A 17,181-nucleotide genomic window follows, 5' to 3' on the forward strand; every position below is an offset into this window, starting at 1 on the left:
TAATTGGTTTGAATGAGTTAAATTTCCCTGGTCTGCAGCAGCAAACATAGAATACTATGGGGTTGGAGCCCACAGGAACCCAAGTAAAGGGCTCCTGTCCTCGAAACTCCCAATTACCAAGCCCCACTGCCCAACATCATTGTGGAATTATTTCCCAGAAAGGAAAGGTTGAGAGGTGTGTAGACGAGGTCCAGCCCTGGCTCTTGGACTAACATTTGAATTGGTGACAGTAGTTACATCATACCACTGCCAGTTATAATTTGTACCATTTGTCCTTCCTCTGCCTTAGTATAACTGCCCCACCTCCTCCCTTCTTAGACAGCCTCCGAAGGGCACGATGCTCCAGCCTCCCTCTTTCCTCTTCTGCTGCTGACCACATCCTGCCAAGAATCAGAACATTCCTAGTTAAATTCTGTGTCAGGAAGAGTGGAAACCCTGCTTTCAAAATTCTTATAGCTGGGAAGCAGTATTCTGAGAAGAGTATAAGAAACACCTCTACAGTTGAGTTAAACTAGTGAATAAACTGGCTACCTAGCCAAAATGGGCAAGAGAGCCTTAGGAATATGTTTGAGACAACAGAAAATAATGGGAGACATAAGGAAAAAATACAAATCACTGATAGTAAAATAATTTTATTTGGTTTCTTTTTTTTTGTTTGTTTAAAAAGGTAGCAATTCACATATAAATTTAGACTTCAAGATTACAGTGTATATTTGCCAAAAGGAACATCCCTGCAGGAGGGATAGACTTAGAGCCTGAGCGAGCACTGGGAAACACACTCCATGGAGAGTTTAAGTGGAAGTAGTTTCTTTACAACTTTGTAACACTAGTTCCCTGTTCCTCAACTCTGCCACCAGGGGGCTTGTAAGAAAACCCCCATCTATCACTTTGGGGCAACAGCTTTCAGCTCATGGGAATAGGAAACATCTCTAGGAATGAAAGCACAAAGGTCAATGACCCAAATTTCCCACAACAATCATTATCTATCTGCAGCAACAATACATGACAGGTGAAGAGTTTATTCTTATAGTTCAAAGGTTCTTTAAAGGAGGGCTAGAGAACACAAGATCCATTCATAAAGAGAGTGCATATAATAAGCAAAAATAAAAAAGGATTCTCTCCATTATTACAAATGCCTCTCTAGTATAAGGCCCAGGGAAAAGACCCACTCAAATTTGGGATTCCTTCCCCATAGAAAGTGTTTGGCACAACCCGCAAGCTGTCATGAGACTGACAGGACTGACAGCGGAAAGATTTCTGGAAAGTGGTCCCAAGACTTCTGTCTGGCTTAACCATAGTATACATGAAAGGTGTCTTAATAAGCTGCACAAATTCAGGCCTAACTATGGGGCACACTGTTTCAGGAAAGCTAATCCGAGGGGAAAAAAGGCCCAGATGAGATAGGTCTCCCATAGCCACAGGCTTACTCACAACTCAGTCTGTCACCCTCTCGTGGGAGATTAAATCCCCTGGCTGCCCAGTAAGTCAGTGGAATCCTGACTTCCTAGGAAGGGTGAAAGCTGGAGAACTTTGATTTCAGCATCTCGGGGCGGGGGGGGGAACAAAACAAAGATGACCAAAGATGCTAAGTTACTCTGTTCCATACTATGTAGGCTCCAGAAGAACAATATTGAGGAGAATCAGTGTGCTAGTAACCATGACAGCCCTAGGACATGGCCTTCAGGCAGAGGTACTGGGGCAAATAAATGTACCCCAAATCCAGTTTTAAAAATGAAAACTTCCTGCAGTTATGACACAATACTGTGCAGTGAACAGCTGGGAATTATATGCTGCCCTTAGTTCTGGTTAAAGCCCTGCCCTGCTCTTGGCCAGCCAGAGCGGAGAGGTGACATATAAGGAGTTGTCTGTGGCTAAAAACCAGGCACCTTAGTTATGAATGGCCTGGGGCAGTAATGCAGTCATCATCCAATGGAGGGGAATGCAGGGCCCCAGAGCTTTGGTTCAAAGCAAAGGTTTCATCTCACCCAGAACTTCAAGCCAAGCTCTCTCTATCTCCGAGGCTACTAATGCAATAACTGGTTATTAGGAATCCCTGGTTGGGTGGCAAGGTACATATATCCCAGCAGGCTAACTCAACTATAGGAAAATAAAAAGGTGCAAATAGTATCAAGTAAATTGTTGCTCAAGTGGAAGATCATTTCCTGGAGAACTTCAGCGGACTAGATGCTAATCACATGGATGAACGCTGGGACTGAACCCCACAGAGAGAGCCTGGGCCCCAGGTGTGATCGGTCTTCTTCACACTTACCGCATCCGGGCCATCTTCTCAGGCCTCCTATGTCTTGAATGGCTGAGCGCACGTTTCCCCGGGGACCAATGTAAACATTATTCAATAGATCTCAGCTTAGAAAAACACAGCTTGTTATATACTTAATGTCTAACATTCCAGTGCAGGCAGTATCTTAGCATCAGACTTTCCCTCATTCATGAGTATCAGTTCAGAAAGGAACACACACAGGATACTTGATAAAATTGTGGCTGAAAAGACATCCAGGTGCCAGACAACTGGCTCTATCCTGCAATCGGCTGATAAACCAGGGCTACCACAGGAGAGGCAGAACAGACGGAGCACAGGTTCTCTGTGAATCTGAAGTGTTGTATAACCATTGTTCCCACTTAACCCCTTGGGCCACATTCTGATATGGGAGTACATTTCCACCCCTTGCATCAACCTGTGCTCTCCTTGTTTTGGATGGGGCTCTCTCCAGGGGGTTCAAGAGCCTCCTTAGAGAGGAGAGAACTTTTTCTTCCAGTCCTAACATCTGAATATTTCGAAGCACAAGAGGAGTCCATGAACATGCTAGGGATGTTGCTGCCAAAGTAGATCTTACTGTTAGAAGCAATGGCCTGGTACCTTTTGAGCTCCAGATACTCCGGGGTCAATTTGTGCTGTGTGGGGGCAAACAAGAGCAAAGGAATCAGGACACTTTGGTCCAATAGTTGTTTCTCTCTTTCCTTACACGCATTTTCCCCACTGCTCTCCTGCATCACTACTCAACTCTGACTCATCGCCCGTGACCTTCTCTCAACTTTAACGTGTGGCTCTCACATTCACAGCTGTATTTTAGACTTAAAGTTCCTTAAACAAGCTCCTGTCCTAATACAGGAAGAAGCTGTTCATTTTTAATAAAAAAAAAAAAGGATGGAGGAGGTGGGTTTTGGGAACAATGATAACTACTAATATTTCTATAGTGACTTAAAGCCTATAAAATGTTTTTGTATCTACTTTCTAATTTCATCTAGCTGAGTTCAACCTGGAATCAGCCTGGAATCTCTGCAGGTTCTCTTAAGTGGTAAACAGGTCAACAGATGAGAGTGGCAGAGCTTCAAAGGGGCTGGGCTCAGAACCTTATAATCAACCATCCATGATTCTGCTTTTCTTGACCACAATCTAAAAGTGGAAAAAGACCTCAAGAAATTACCTGGTCTGGCCTCATGCCCCTACTTAGAAGCTGGTTGTTAAAACTGACTGTGATGAACATGTTTGTCAATCAAACAGATCTTTCTCCCTATCACAGTTTTTAGTTTTTTAAATTTAAATCATGGTGCCATGATACATCCAACCAAAATCTCTCTGGGCTTAATCTAAACTTATTCCTAATATTCCCTGGAATATACTTTCCCCAAAGCCTATGGGAACCTTTCCTAGTAATCCTTTCCACATCTCAAATCCCCTGCCTATCCTCTAGACCCTTCATAGAACCCCCAACACCTTCCACTCCCTGGGTCTACACTCTCTCTGCTGAAATACTCATCAAATCCGGTCACAGCATAACCAAAGTACTTTCTAATGCCTTACTACTACAGGTCATTATCTGATAGCATTTTTCAAAATGGCATAAAACTGCTGTCCCTTTCAGCATAAGGCTAATCTCAGTGACAAAGTCTCGATACTTGTGTGCTTAGCCAGCTTCTCCTATGACAGATCTGAATTGCTAGTTTTATATACAAGTTTCTCACCTTGTCTCCATCTTGACCAAATTCCATTGTTTTGATAAAGTTGTTTCTCCTCCGATATGTTAAATTTACTTCTAAATTTATACCAGATTTCAAAGTATTGACAACTTCCATTCTATAAATCTATCATGTCTTATCATTTCATCTGAAACCACAGTATGTTATTCCTTTCTAAACTGAAAGAATTTAAGACCTGTCTATGCTTTCAATCTTGACTCTAATCCTTTAAACCACACCAAACACAATGGACCTCCTCCTCAACTCTTTCAATATTCTGATCTATTCTGCAATTAAAAACTTTATAAACTTTGGTCATATTCTTCCCTTCTCAGAATACCACAGGGCTTCTAGCTGCCTCTTCCTAATTCCTGCTAAGTAGGTCTACGTTCTCTAAACCTAGATTAACCCAAGTCCTTTTACAAAAACTGTTCACCTGTATCACACTCCTTTCTCAAATTATCACACATCAAGTTCCTCACAACTAGATTATTTTTAAGTCCAGTAAACAAGCAGTACTCAGGGGCATTTGAAAACGTATGTTGCAGGGAGTACTACTGATGCTTAGCAGGCAAGGGTCAGGGATGCAAAATAGCCCGTAATACCTAAGACAGTCTTCAACAATGAAAAAGTATCGCATCTCAAAATGCCAGGGAAGCTGCTGATGAGAAACACCACACTCAATAAGCTTAGCATTTATACAAAAAAGCTACCTTACCTGAAAAGCAACTCTAAATGGACTTTACTCTTCTCCTGTTACTCCTGTCATTCCATGAGAGGACCCTCACCTTTCATGGTTACTGAGCCCTGATACGGCAGTATGGATGGATGATTTATGGTATTTGACCTGTGTTTACATATCTGCCTGTCTTTGTCCTAGCTCCCCACTTTTACAAGGAACTATACAAAGTTCTCTCCCCAATGAGTGTGCAATATGTCTTGATAAATGATTGGCTGTTTTTAGAGAGTGTGATGGTAACTACCCTTCCTTGACACTGGACAGATCACCTCTATCACAATATAGTCTTCCCTCTCCCAAACCCCAGCCCCAAGGAAAAGCAAAATCCCAAATACTCTATTATTAGGAGAGGCAGAGAGCCAGTCACCTTATTTGAGGTGGCATATTTGTGTGCAGCATAATACTCAGCATCTGCCTTCGCCTTCTCTCGGGCCAGGAATGCAGCATCTAGCAAGCAAAATAGAATCAGGGTGTTTAAAACAAAGGAAAGTTGTAATCCATTTCCTCAGCTGGGTTGGAGTTCAGATTTTATGTTAAGTAGGGGTCTCTTTCTCTACTGCCTAATATTTTGATCACTTTATTTTTTTAAAGATTTTATTAAGTAATTTCTACACCCAGTATGGGGCTCGAACTTACAACCCCAAAATCAAGTCACATGCTCCACTGACTAGCCAGCCAGGTACTCCTTGATCACGTAAAGGCATTTATCAACAGCAACAGTTTTCAAATCCCACTCCCCTGACACGCTCTTCTCAAAGCGGAATACTCTTGTCAACGTCAAAGAACTCTCAGCTCATCAGAGCCTACTTCATTTTGTTCCTTCTTTCCTCTACCCTCATCACTCAAAAAGCCTCACATCCTACCCAGGCTCTAGGCTTCAAGTAAAATAATGAAGTCCAGATACGAAAGCTCTGCTCTATTTATTGCACCGTCCCCACCCCCTCCAAATTTGATCCAGAATCAGTTAATGCAGAATGACAGGAAGTAGTAGTATATAAGAAAAGAGGTTGAATGTCTGGTCTTCAAGACTGAGCTCAGAACATCAACATCTCACTATAGGAAATCAAGGAGTTTGAGAGCCTCTGTGAAAACTGGGGCTTATTTTTTCCTTAATTTTTTTGTTATTTTTGTTGTTGTTGTTGTTGCTAGGTAGAAAAGAAACTGGTAGTGGTGGGGTTTCTTATCTTATATGTTCTTTACAACTGGTTATAAGTAATTCTCATACTTTGCCTGAGAACAAAGTGGTAGCTAATAAGCCACAACTTAAGGACAAAAAATGAAAGGATGAGTTACCTAGAGTCACAAACCAAACCAAGAGCTGAACATGTATTAGTAATTTTTTATAAAAATTTGTCTAGGGTATAAGGGCAGCCACATCCTCCAGACCAGATTATTCTCTCTGGCCCTCCCGCCTACCACAATCAAGAGCCCAATCTCTGAGGCAGAGAAGTAGTTTGGGATAGTCAGAGCCTCTTTTTTCCCTGATGTACCTTCAATTTCAGAAATGCGCTTTTCAGTTTCTTTTTCCATCACCTTCTGCTGAAACCGAATTTTTGCCACCTGTGCAATCTTCTCTGCTTCTAAAATTATATACAAAAGAAGACACATTCAAAAATATTTCTCTAGTTCCAGAAATACTTAGAATAAGCAGCACATTGTCTTAACATTTATACAATTTTTATGGGCTGTTTCATTAAGTTTTATCCCCCCAGACTACAAACTACTAAACAGAAGAAAGGGAATTTATTTCCTATTTCACTGTTCTGTTGACAGAGCTAGTTTTGTGGGAAAGGGGAGTACAAAAGGTTTCATTCCTTCATGGTATACACAGCAACAGTCCACAAGCTAATGGGAAAAATGATACTTCATCAAAGTACTCAGAACAAAAAAAGAGCAACATAAATGCAATGCAACACAGAACAATCTTATAAAATGGCAGGAGAAAGAAAGAACAAGGAAAATAAGTTAAACCAAGAAAGGCCTTCTGGAAGAATTCCTAAAGAAAATAATGGACATGACCTAGGAGGTCATGGCAGAAGGCATGAAGAAAAGAAGAAAGTCACAATGAAAAGGTGATTATGGAGGCAGCTGACAAGGGAAGACAACAAATAATTAGAATAGAAAGAAGGCTAGATGACTCCCATCTTCAGCAATGGGCTAAAGAATTTTAATATACTCAGGATCAACTTGATTGATGGTTAAGTTACCATCAGGGAAATGACAAAATGAAAATAATATCAGAGAAGTATAATTCTGACTGCTGCTGAACATGAAAGAGAAAGCAGTCTAATTCATCTGACACTGTGAAAATAAGTGTTGGGGATGAACAAGTTAGCTGCAGCAGGAAAAAACCAAACATCCTCAAGTAAACTAGAGGCCTAACCAAAGGATCCAGGACCAGGGAGGAAAGATTCTAAATACACTTTCAATTCAATCACTGCAATTCTTAAAGAATAATTCTCAATTCTCCTTTTCAGCCAGAGGGTTAGTATTTTAACACATCTTATCTCTGGCCCTTGGGGGAAGTGCATAGCAGGAAAAAAATTTCCAAGTGGCTTCCTATTTCCAGAAGATCCAGTATCCTTTAGCCACAACTCCAGCACATACTTCCCTATTTCCTCATTAGCTTAAAATCAACCTGTATCACACCACCCTCCAAACAGACTACAATGTTCAACTGGACTAGAAACATACTTATAAGCAGAAACTCAAGATAAAACTTGAATTAACAAGTAAGGCATCTGGAGCCTACAGCTAGGACCCAGAGAATGGTGTAGCTAGGACCCAGAGAATGGTGTCTCAACACAGAGAAACTGTTGCAGTTATCCCATCTAACACTGCTCTCTCACATGCAGAGATAAATCAGTAAAGAGCATGAGCAGACTTAACAGTTCTAGAAAAATGGTGGAGTAGGCTTAGAAAACCCTTTAGGTAACAACACTTTTAAGTCCTAGACAAAATATAACAATCTTTTTTTTTAAATGCATGGTTAAGATCACAAGAAAGGAGGAGAGATCCTTAAGAAACATAAACAAAGGGAGAGCTGAGAGCCAGTAGAGTGGTGGCCTTGGTGGTGGTTATTAGACAAGTGAGGGAGAGGGACTATTGGACTATTGCTCATGCAGGGTCAGGAGATGAGGCCTTGAGATGTTAGAAATGGGGCTCCTTTATAAAATCGAGACCACTAGAGGGCTTCAACTCCAGAGAGGCTAAAACTCTACCCACCAGCCCAGTGATAAGTACACTTTCTCTACCTAGACACATCACAGTGAAATTGAAACACCCAAAGGCATAGAGAAAAATGGTAAAAGTAAAAAGAAGAGGAACCCAAACAAAAATGAAATACTACTGCCACAGTGACAAAGAAAAGTAAGTTTCATTAGGCTTAGAACTACAGGCTAGATTACCATTTAAGAATGAAACAAAACCATTTCAGACCAAAGAAGAATGATTAAGTAACTACTCTTTAGCCTTCACTGAAAAAAACAAATAACAACAACAAACTAGCAGAAAAAAAAATGAATTGCCAAAAACAATGGAGAGGGAAAAGTTAAGTAACACCTATAAATCAAAATAGATATTTACTGTTAAGAATTGATGATAATGACAATAGTTAACAGGGGAATAAAAAGAACATAAAACCAGAATATGAGCCAACAATATGTAAAACTGAAAACAGTGGTAAGAATTAAGGCATTCTAGTTTTATTTAAGAGGACAGAAAAAATGATTAGCTTTAGACTCTGTCAAATCAGGTATGCTTATTAACATTTTACAAGTATGACTAGTTATACATTCTAGAAACAGAATACAAATCTACTAATCAAGTAAAAGGAAGAAAAGAATAAAGAAAATCCAATCAATTCAATACCAATCAAAAAAGAGAGAAAAAAGCAGCAGAGGAAAAAAAAATGCGTGGTAAATAGCACAAAATTAAATGATACAAAACAAATCCAAATATAGCAGTAACCACAATAAATATAAAAAGACTAAACTCACCAGTTAAAAGACAGAGTCTCACATTGGATAAGATAACAAAATCCAGCTATATGCTGTTTACAAGAGACACACCTAAAACATAATGACACAGAAAAGTTGAAAGTAAAAGGATGGGAAAAGATACATCAAGAAAATAACTAACCAAGAGAAATCTGGCATAGCTTTAATATTAGACAAAATAGATCTTAAGCCAAAAAGTGTGTCTGGAATAATGAGGGTTATTACATAATAGGACCAATTCTCCAGGGAGATGTAACAATCCTGAATCTCTTAATGACAGAGCCCTAAAATATATAAAGAAAAAAAATTACAAGTCAACAAATCCACAGTCATAGTGGGATACTTTAATTTTAACACACCTCCCTCAGTAACTGACAGTTCAAGAAGGCAAAAATTAGAATACAGAAGATGTGAACAACACAATTTATAAGCCTGACCCTAATGGATAGATATAGAGAACACTGTATCCAACAAATAAAGAGAACACATTCAATCTTCTCAAGCACACACAGAACATTTACCAAAAAAGTACCATGTATTGACAGGCCACAAAGCAAATTTCAAAAAATATTTCAGAATCCATATAACAGATCATATTTTCTGACTATCATGCAATATTAGAAATCAATGGTAAAGTGGGAGCCTCCTGAAAACCCATCCAATAAAAACCTGAAAAAATACTTTTAAAACTTCCTAAGTGAAAGGAGAAATCATAATGGAAATGTTTTTTAAAAACTAAAACTGAACACCAATAAACTATATTTCAAAACCTGTGAGATGTACCCAAGGCAGAACTTAGAAGAAAATTTATCATCTTACATGTTTCCATCAGAAAAGACTGAAAACTAAAGAATTTAAGTAACTCAAGAAGATAGAAAAGAACCAATGAGAAAACTCCAAAAAGACAGGAGAGAATAATAAAGTAAGTGTAAATAATGTAATAAAAAAGTAAGTGATAATAGAATCAATGAAATAAAAATGCAGTTCTGTGAAAAGAAGAATGAAGTGTAACAGAACTCTGGCAAAACTGATCCAGGAAAAGAGAAGGCACAAAATAATACTAGGAATGAAAAGGGGGCATTCATATTTGGTAGAGGGTTTTAAAAATCAGCAGAAAATTCTGCAAATTTATGCTCCCAAATCTGAAGTTTCAGATGACAATTTGCTAGAAAAATATACTGCCCAAACTTAAAGAAACAAATACCTGAAACTGACCTATAGTTAGTACAGAAATTACTAGGCTAAATTGGCAGGCTAAATGCTACAACAAAAAACAAACAAGCAGACAAAAAAGCACAAACCCCAAGAGACCAAGATGGTTTTTACAAGTGAGTTCCACCAAACCTACAAAGAGATAACATATTTTATATAAAATGTTCCAGAACACAGAAAAAGAAGAAATGCTCTCTAACTCATTTTGAGGCTAGTGTAACCATGAAAAAACTGACAGTAAGCTGAAATTTATGAAATACAAGTAAAAAATGAAAATAAATAAAAGTAAAGAATTTAAAGACATTATCAGCAAAACATAAAGAGAAGTGTATTGGGTGACTCTCCTACATCATGATCAAGTGGGTCTGTCCCAGAAAGGCAAAATAATTCAGTAACAGAGAATATATTAATATAATTCACCACACTAACGGCTTCAAAAAGAAAAATTATATGGTCCTCTCAACAGATATAGAAAAATTTCTCAAAGTTTTAATAGCCATTCATGATAAAAACTCTCAGCAAGCAAGAAACAGGAAGAAACTTCATTAACCCAATAAAAATTATTTAGAGCAAACATCACTGGGAATATTTAAAGTTAGGAACAAGACAAGACTACTTGTTGCCATCCTTCTTTTCAACACTGCACTGTAAATCATAGCTTAAACCAGTAAGTTAAGAAGAATACAAAGATGTGGCACTACAAAGAAAAAATCAGAACTGTCCTGAAGACAATTTGACTGCTCACATGGGAAACTGAAGAGATTTTCAGCGAGACTGCTAAACAAATAAAAAAAATTAACAGCGTACCTCCACAAAAGCAAAAACCGGTTAGAAAATGTGCCTTCAAAAAAGAGCCTATTTGGTACACCTGGGTAGCTCAGTCAGTTGAGCATTTCACTCTTGGTTTTGGCTCAGCTTGGCTCAGGTCATGATCTTGTGATCTCTTGATCTCAGGGTCCTGGGGTTGAGCCCTGTTTGGGGATCTGCCTGTCCCTCTTCTTCCCTCTCTGCCCCTCTTCCTCCCTCTCTGCCCCTTGCTCTGCATTCGCATGCACACTTTCTCACTTTATCCTCCTCTGGAATAAATGAGTAAAATCTAAAAAAAAAAAAAACAACCCCTATTTATAATAGTAAAAAACTCGAGGAATAAACAGGAATAAAACTCTAAGAAAGAACGCGCCAGAAATTTAAGAAGAAAATTATAACATCTTTTTGAAAGACCTTTCTCATAAATGGAGAGATATAAACAGATTTATAAGATTCAGTATCATAAATATTGTAATCCTCTCATATTGACATGTACAGGTAATGGAATTCTAATCAAAACCTCAGCACAGCATTTTACAGAACGTGAGGTCGTTCTAAAATTTATATGGAGGAATAAAAAGCCTCTGATAGTCCAGGACAATTTTAGGAATAATTAGGAATTGTTAAAAGGAATAATTAAGGAGAAACTTGCTCTCCCAGATAGTAAGACTTAACATAAAAAGTGACAGTAAGTGAAACAAGGTAATTCTGGAGAAGGACAGAGCAAGAAATTAAAACAAAACAGAGACCCTAGCAACAGAACAAATTATATACAGTATCTTGTTATAAGACAGATGTGGCATTAGAAATAAATAGAGGAAATAATGAACTTTTCAATAGTCTAAAATAATTGGCTTGCTATATGGAAAAAATAAACTGAATTCCAGTGTCAAACTAAACCCTAATATAATTTATAAAATTATACTATAAATTTATAAATTCCAGATGGATTCAATATCTAAATACAATGCAAACTGTAAAACTTTTAGAATAAAACTATTACTTTGGGGATGGGAAAGAATTCTTTAATGGGATAGGAAAAGCACAAATCAGAATGGAAAAGTCTGAAGAATATGAGTACATGAAATTTAAATATATAAGAATGTCAAAGACATCATAAAGTTCAAAGACAGGCCACAAAGTGAGAGAAGATATTTGCAATGCATAGATCTGGAAAAGGATTAATATCCAGAAGATATAAAGAACTACCAATCAGCTCAAAAAAACTAATCAGACAATGGGCTAACAGTTTAACAGACAACTCACATACAAAAAAAGAGAAACCTGAATGACCAATAAACAATATTCAACTTTCCTAGTAATCAGAGAAATACAAACTGAAATTATATGATATGTTTTCCACCATCACACTGACATAAATTTTAAAAGGTCTAATGACTCTAAGAATTGAGGAGGATATGCAGAAATGGGAATTCAATAAGGCAAACAAAGGAATGAATGGGAATTCAAACCCTGCTGAAAAGAAGGTAAAATGGTAGAATCACTTTGCAGAGCAATCTGGCAATACTGAATGTTATAAATTTGAAGATGTATGTACTCTGTGACCCAGCAATTCTACTTCGAGACATGTATTCCAGAGCAATGCTTCTCAAACTACCTATGGGAAAGCAACCTTCCCTCTTATTTGTATTTCAGCCTGTTGGGAAGCAGTATTTTATTTATTAGAATAAAAATTAATTATTAGGAAAACTATTAAAAACAAAAACACAGGCTCCAGTTTTTATTATTAGACTCAACAGACATAAAATGTGCAATACTGTTAAGAACTTCTAAGCACTCATTCTCAATTCTGAAGTCACCTCATTATGGATCAGAAACAAAAAGCTGGTGATACAGGGCACTGACCGACACTACATGTTGAGTAGCACTACCACAGAAAACTCTGAATGTGTGCACGAAAAGATATGGCTACTGCAGCACTGTTCATAATAAGGAAAAACTAGAAACTACCTAACTCTTCAACATTAATCTATTAGAATGAACGGAGGTTCACTCTCAGAATGAATGCACAGCAGTTAAAAATTAACTACATCTACATATATCAATATGAATAAAACTCAAACAATGTTGGTAAAATAAAGGCAAGTTGTGAAATAAAAGAGTTTGATATGTTTATGGTTTAAGACAATTCTATGAGTTGTTTATTGTTATATATTTACAGTTACAGATATTGTTATATATTTACAGTATAAAAATATGGACAGAAAGATCTGTATAAAAATTTTAAAATAGAACCTAATTAGAGAAGGGAAGTCAAGAAATAGGACCAGGTAAGGGTACACAGGAGGCTTCAAATGGATAAATTTATTCTTAAAAAAAATATGATCTGAAAGGATGTGGCAAATATTAAGCCTTCATTTTACTATTCTCTGTGCATTCCTGCATACTTGAAATTGTTAATGAAATACTTCTTAAACTTCCAGCATCCCAAAGAACAAACAACTGAGAGTCCAAGAGTGCAGTCTAATATATAGTATCCTGGAGTTAGAGAAGTTTCACTGTGATTCAAAATAAGCTGTAAGCAATCCTGCCCTTCTGTTGGAGAGGACAACATCTATCCATCCACATAAAACTCAGTGCTTGTCAACAGCAAGGATGCATATTATAATCCTGAGCTTTGGCCAAAAAACTTTCCTATTTTTAAACTATAGGAACAAAACTCTACTCCACAGAGGCTAGTGTTGCCCAAAAACCCTACCCACTTTCCTTGTCCTCGAAAAAGCAGTAGCAGCCAAAGACATGGTAGAGAGCCAAAGCACTTCATTAAGTACTGACACCATCTAGTTTTAAAGGCTGTGGGATATCTGAATATACAAAAGAGTTTCTAGAATTCTCCACTATGTATGATGCAATCTTATTTGATCCCATCAATATCCAGTGTCAGAATGACAAAGAACAGGACAAACTCATAAAACACAGACTTAAGACATCCATTTCAGAAAGAAATCCAAGTACCTATAACAGCCTTTTTCCTCTCTGTCTCAGCTTCTTTCTCCACAACCTTTTGTTTCTGTGCCGCTATAAGAAGTTTTGTCTTTTCAGCCTCCCTGTGAATCAAAATATTATTAAAAATTAGAAATGATGTGAAGTCACAGCCAATAAATCTGACTCTATAGTGGGTCAAAGAACCATTTGCAACACGAACTTTCTGATCCATTAAGGTGCTTAGAGAGGTGTTGCCCCATTTTACTTATAATAAATCTGAAGCCGAAAGGTTAAATGATTTGCCCGAAGTCACCCAGATACAGGAATCAATTTATACATTTGAATTTTAGTCTGACCTCTTCCTCTAATTGTATCATGGAAAGGCCTGTGATCTGCAAGTACCCAGAGTATATAAATGCTTCCTCTGTTGTTAGGCCTCCAGCTTGCCCATACAGTACCTCTGGGCCAATCAGCAAAATGCAACACCCTCTGGGCAGATGCAGTCCCTCAGGTCCATAGGCTGATAAATAGAATGGAGCTAGATTTCAGCCCCTCCTTAGGCTTACGCAGCTACCCTATTTATAATTAGATATTAGTTACTAAGTGGTGAACTGGGGCTCAATGTAAGAAGAATTTTCTAAGAATCTGAGCTTTCTAATAATGGAAATGGCTGGCCCATCATTAAGCATGTACAAGTGGTGACCAGGTGACCACAGAGCAGAAAAAGTATAAAAAAAGATTACTATTATGTGGGCGGTTAGACCTCAAGGTGGCTTTTAAATGTGGGATTGTAATAGTCTATAAAATTAGGAAAGATCCAGATTTATCTGAAAAGTAACTCCAACAGTTCCCCCAAAACATTTCCCCCCAAAGAGCTCCCTTTTCCTCCTGTCAAACTGATAAACACATAAAATGGCATTCTTGATACTAGGAGTTATCTGAGGGCAGAGAACATATAGTCTTCATGTTTCCATCACTAGAAGCTATCATACTGAAAACCTAAGACATCCTGAGCCTTCAGTCAAAAAAATTTTTAGGGCACCTGGGTGGCTCAGTCATTAAGTGTCTGCCTTTGGCTCAGGTAGTGATCCCAGGGTCCTCGGATCAAGTCCCGCCTGGGATCAAGTTGAGTCCTACATAGAGCTCTTTGCTCAGAAGAGGGGTCTGCTTCTCCCTCTCTCTCTGCCCTTCCCTCTGCCCATGCCTGCTCTCTCTCGCATGCTCTGTCAAATAAATAAATTTTAAAAGATCTAAAAAAAAATTTTTTTTTTTTTTTTTTATACCAATGGATCAGATCCATGATCTATCCAGCCTGGCAGTCTGTGCTTTATAGCTTTAAAAGAGGGAGTTCCTTTTCTACTAATGAAAAGGGAAAATAAAATTCTACATAACAGAAGATAGAGACTTGGAAACAGTAAGGACTCAGCAGTAAATCACCCCAGGAAGAAGAATTACTATTTCTTGAACCCTCTATACTTAGAGTTGTATTCCTGACTTTTGCGAAGTTATTTTTCCAGCATTTCATTATTTTTCCTCTTAAAATACTAGCCAAATTTCCTAAAGACTTTTGTTTCTTCTTTTCAGTACCTGTCATACAAAAATAATACTGCCATTTCAACCACAGTAGGTATTTCCCTAACACGAATATTCAGAACACTAAGAAATTAATTTCATATCAAGCAAATAACTTCTTATTCCCACTCAGCCCTGGACCCAAAAAAGAGAAGACTACCGGTAGCCAATTTAGGCAAAGCTTCCCAGAAGCAAATTATAAAGATCTAGGTGTACGTTTAGAGACACAATCACATATAATGGAAAACCAAACTTTGTAATGATAAGGTGTCTATTCTTACTATGGGCACTCTCTTCAACCTTACCAGCTAGGACTCTTTCCTAAATTCGTATTTAATTCAAGATATTCATGTCCAAATTATAACTCCTTAGCCTTTCAACAATAGTTCTAGAGCAAATTGCATCCTTTGCCACTAATGCTGCTCCTGAAATGTTCATGTATAAAGAAGAAAAAACTAAGAATACTCTAGTGAATTAAGACACAAGAATAGATAATATTATCAGAATTAAAGTATGGGAAATAGATATACACCCCACCACAGAGTGTAATATCTCACATATAAGTTTTCTCTACACTGGTATATTAATATTAGGCAGCCCTCAATAAATGTTTTGGGATCCCAAGCATATTACTCACATTAACTCAAAATTTCTTCTTATGGCTTCTGGGATTTTGGGTTTTGTAACACGCACAGCCTAAAAAATAAAAGTGAAAAGCCACAGTATATTTGAAAAATAAATCTTCAAACTACATCTTCTACAGAAAAGCTCCTCAAATGAAACTAATAAAACAATTAAGACATAACTGCCTACTAACATGTGTGGAGATTCCACTAGAAAATCTATTCTTCAGGCCATCACACCAAGAATCAAAGATAACATGGCTTCCTGTTTCCTTAAAAGATGTCTGCCTATGGGGGTGGGGGGAGATATCACTCTATCCACTACAGAAACAAACTCCTTTAGGGAAAAGGTTCTTCCTTAAAAGACCTCTACAAAGCTTTTCAGTTAGATACTTTCATTTCCTTTTCAAGTCTGCAAACCAAAGAAACAGAAGGAAGATAAAATTACAAGATTTAAATTGTGAAGGAGGAAACAGTAAAAACAAAAATAAAAACAAAAATAAATAAAAATAGAACAAAGTTCAGGTCAGTATATGCAACTTAATACAGTGAACAATAAATGTATTTACTATTTCCTAAACCTGCAATCACTCAGTACCAACTATAGATAAAGAGTCCAAAGTTGAAGGAAAACAAATACCAGTTAACAGCTTATGTTCTTTCTTCCTACAATCTCACTTAGAACAAAGTCTACTTGTCTTTGTAGATACCCTTTACTAGACACTGTGTTTCCCCAACCATCCTGTACTTTGACATTAATTAAGATTATTTACTTGGGAAGTACAGCCTTTTGAAGGCTGAGTTTTCTACATCAGGCAACTCTCTAAGTTTCTGATTAACTAGTTAAACATCACTCACCCCCACCCCATACTGCAAACACACACAAAATACTGCTGATCTGAAGAAAGTTTTAATTTCTCTTCGAAAATTGGCTAAACCTTTAAGCAACAAAGCCTTTAAGCACATAACCTTCTTTTTATTTAAATTCAATTAACATAAAGTATATTATTAGTTTCAGAGGCAGAGTTTAGCAATTCATTAGTCTTAAATAATACACAGTGCTCATGACATCACGCAATCACCCCAGCCTCCAGCCCCCTCCTCTTCAGCAACCCTCAGTTTGTTTAAGAATCTCTTATGGTTTGTCTCCCTCTCTGGTTTCGTCTTGCTTTATTTTTCCTTCCCTGCTCATGTTCTTTCTCAAGCCCATAACCTTCTTTTAAAAAGGCTTTTGAAAGAAGACTTTCAAGCAACACAGACTTCCCTACATGAAAGAGTAGAGTAAAATCTGTAAAGAATTTGAGAACTA

The 17,181-nt window shown here is 37.6% G+C and overlaps 1 protein-coding gene across 1 annotated transcript in view; it reads right to left on the reverse strand.

Moving 5' to 3' along the window:
- Positions 1-616: 616 nt before the first annotated feature.
- LOC111144828 (erlin-1) overlaps positions 617-17,181 on the reverse strand; it is a 38,442-nt gene continuing 21,877 nt past the window's right edge. Inside the window, exons 8-12 of the mRNA XM_022499335.1 lie at positions 15,887-15,945; positions 13,708-13,799; positions 6,205-6,294; positions 5,082-5,161; positions 617-2,910 (exon numbers count right to left, since the gene is read on the reverse strand). Coding sequence (XP_022355043.1) covers positions 2,689-2,910; positions 5,082-5,161; positions 6,205-6,294; positions 13,708-13,799; positions 15,887-15,945 — 543 coding nt within the window. The 3' untranslated portion in view covers positions 617-2,688. The remainder of the gene's footprint in view (positions 2,911-5,081; positions 5,162-6,204; positions 6,295-13,707; positions 13,800-15,886; positions 15,946-17,181) is intronic.

This window comes from Enhydra lutris, unplaced genomic scaffold (genome assembly GCF_002288905.1).
Source record: "Enhydra lutris kenyoni isolate GAN:26980312 unplaced genomic scaffold, ASM228890v2 scaffoldscaffold12, whole genome shotgun sequence".
NCBI classification, from domain to species: Eukaryota; Metazoa; Chordata; class Mammalia; order Carnivora; family Mustelidae; genus Enhydra; species Enhydra lutris.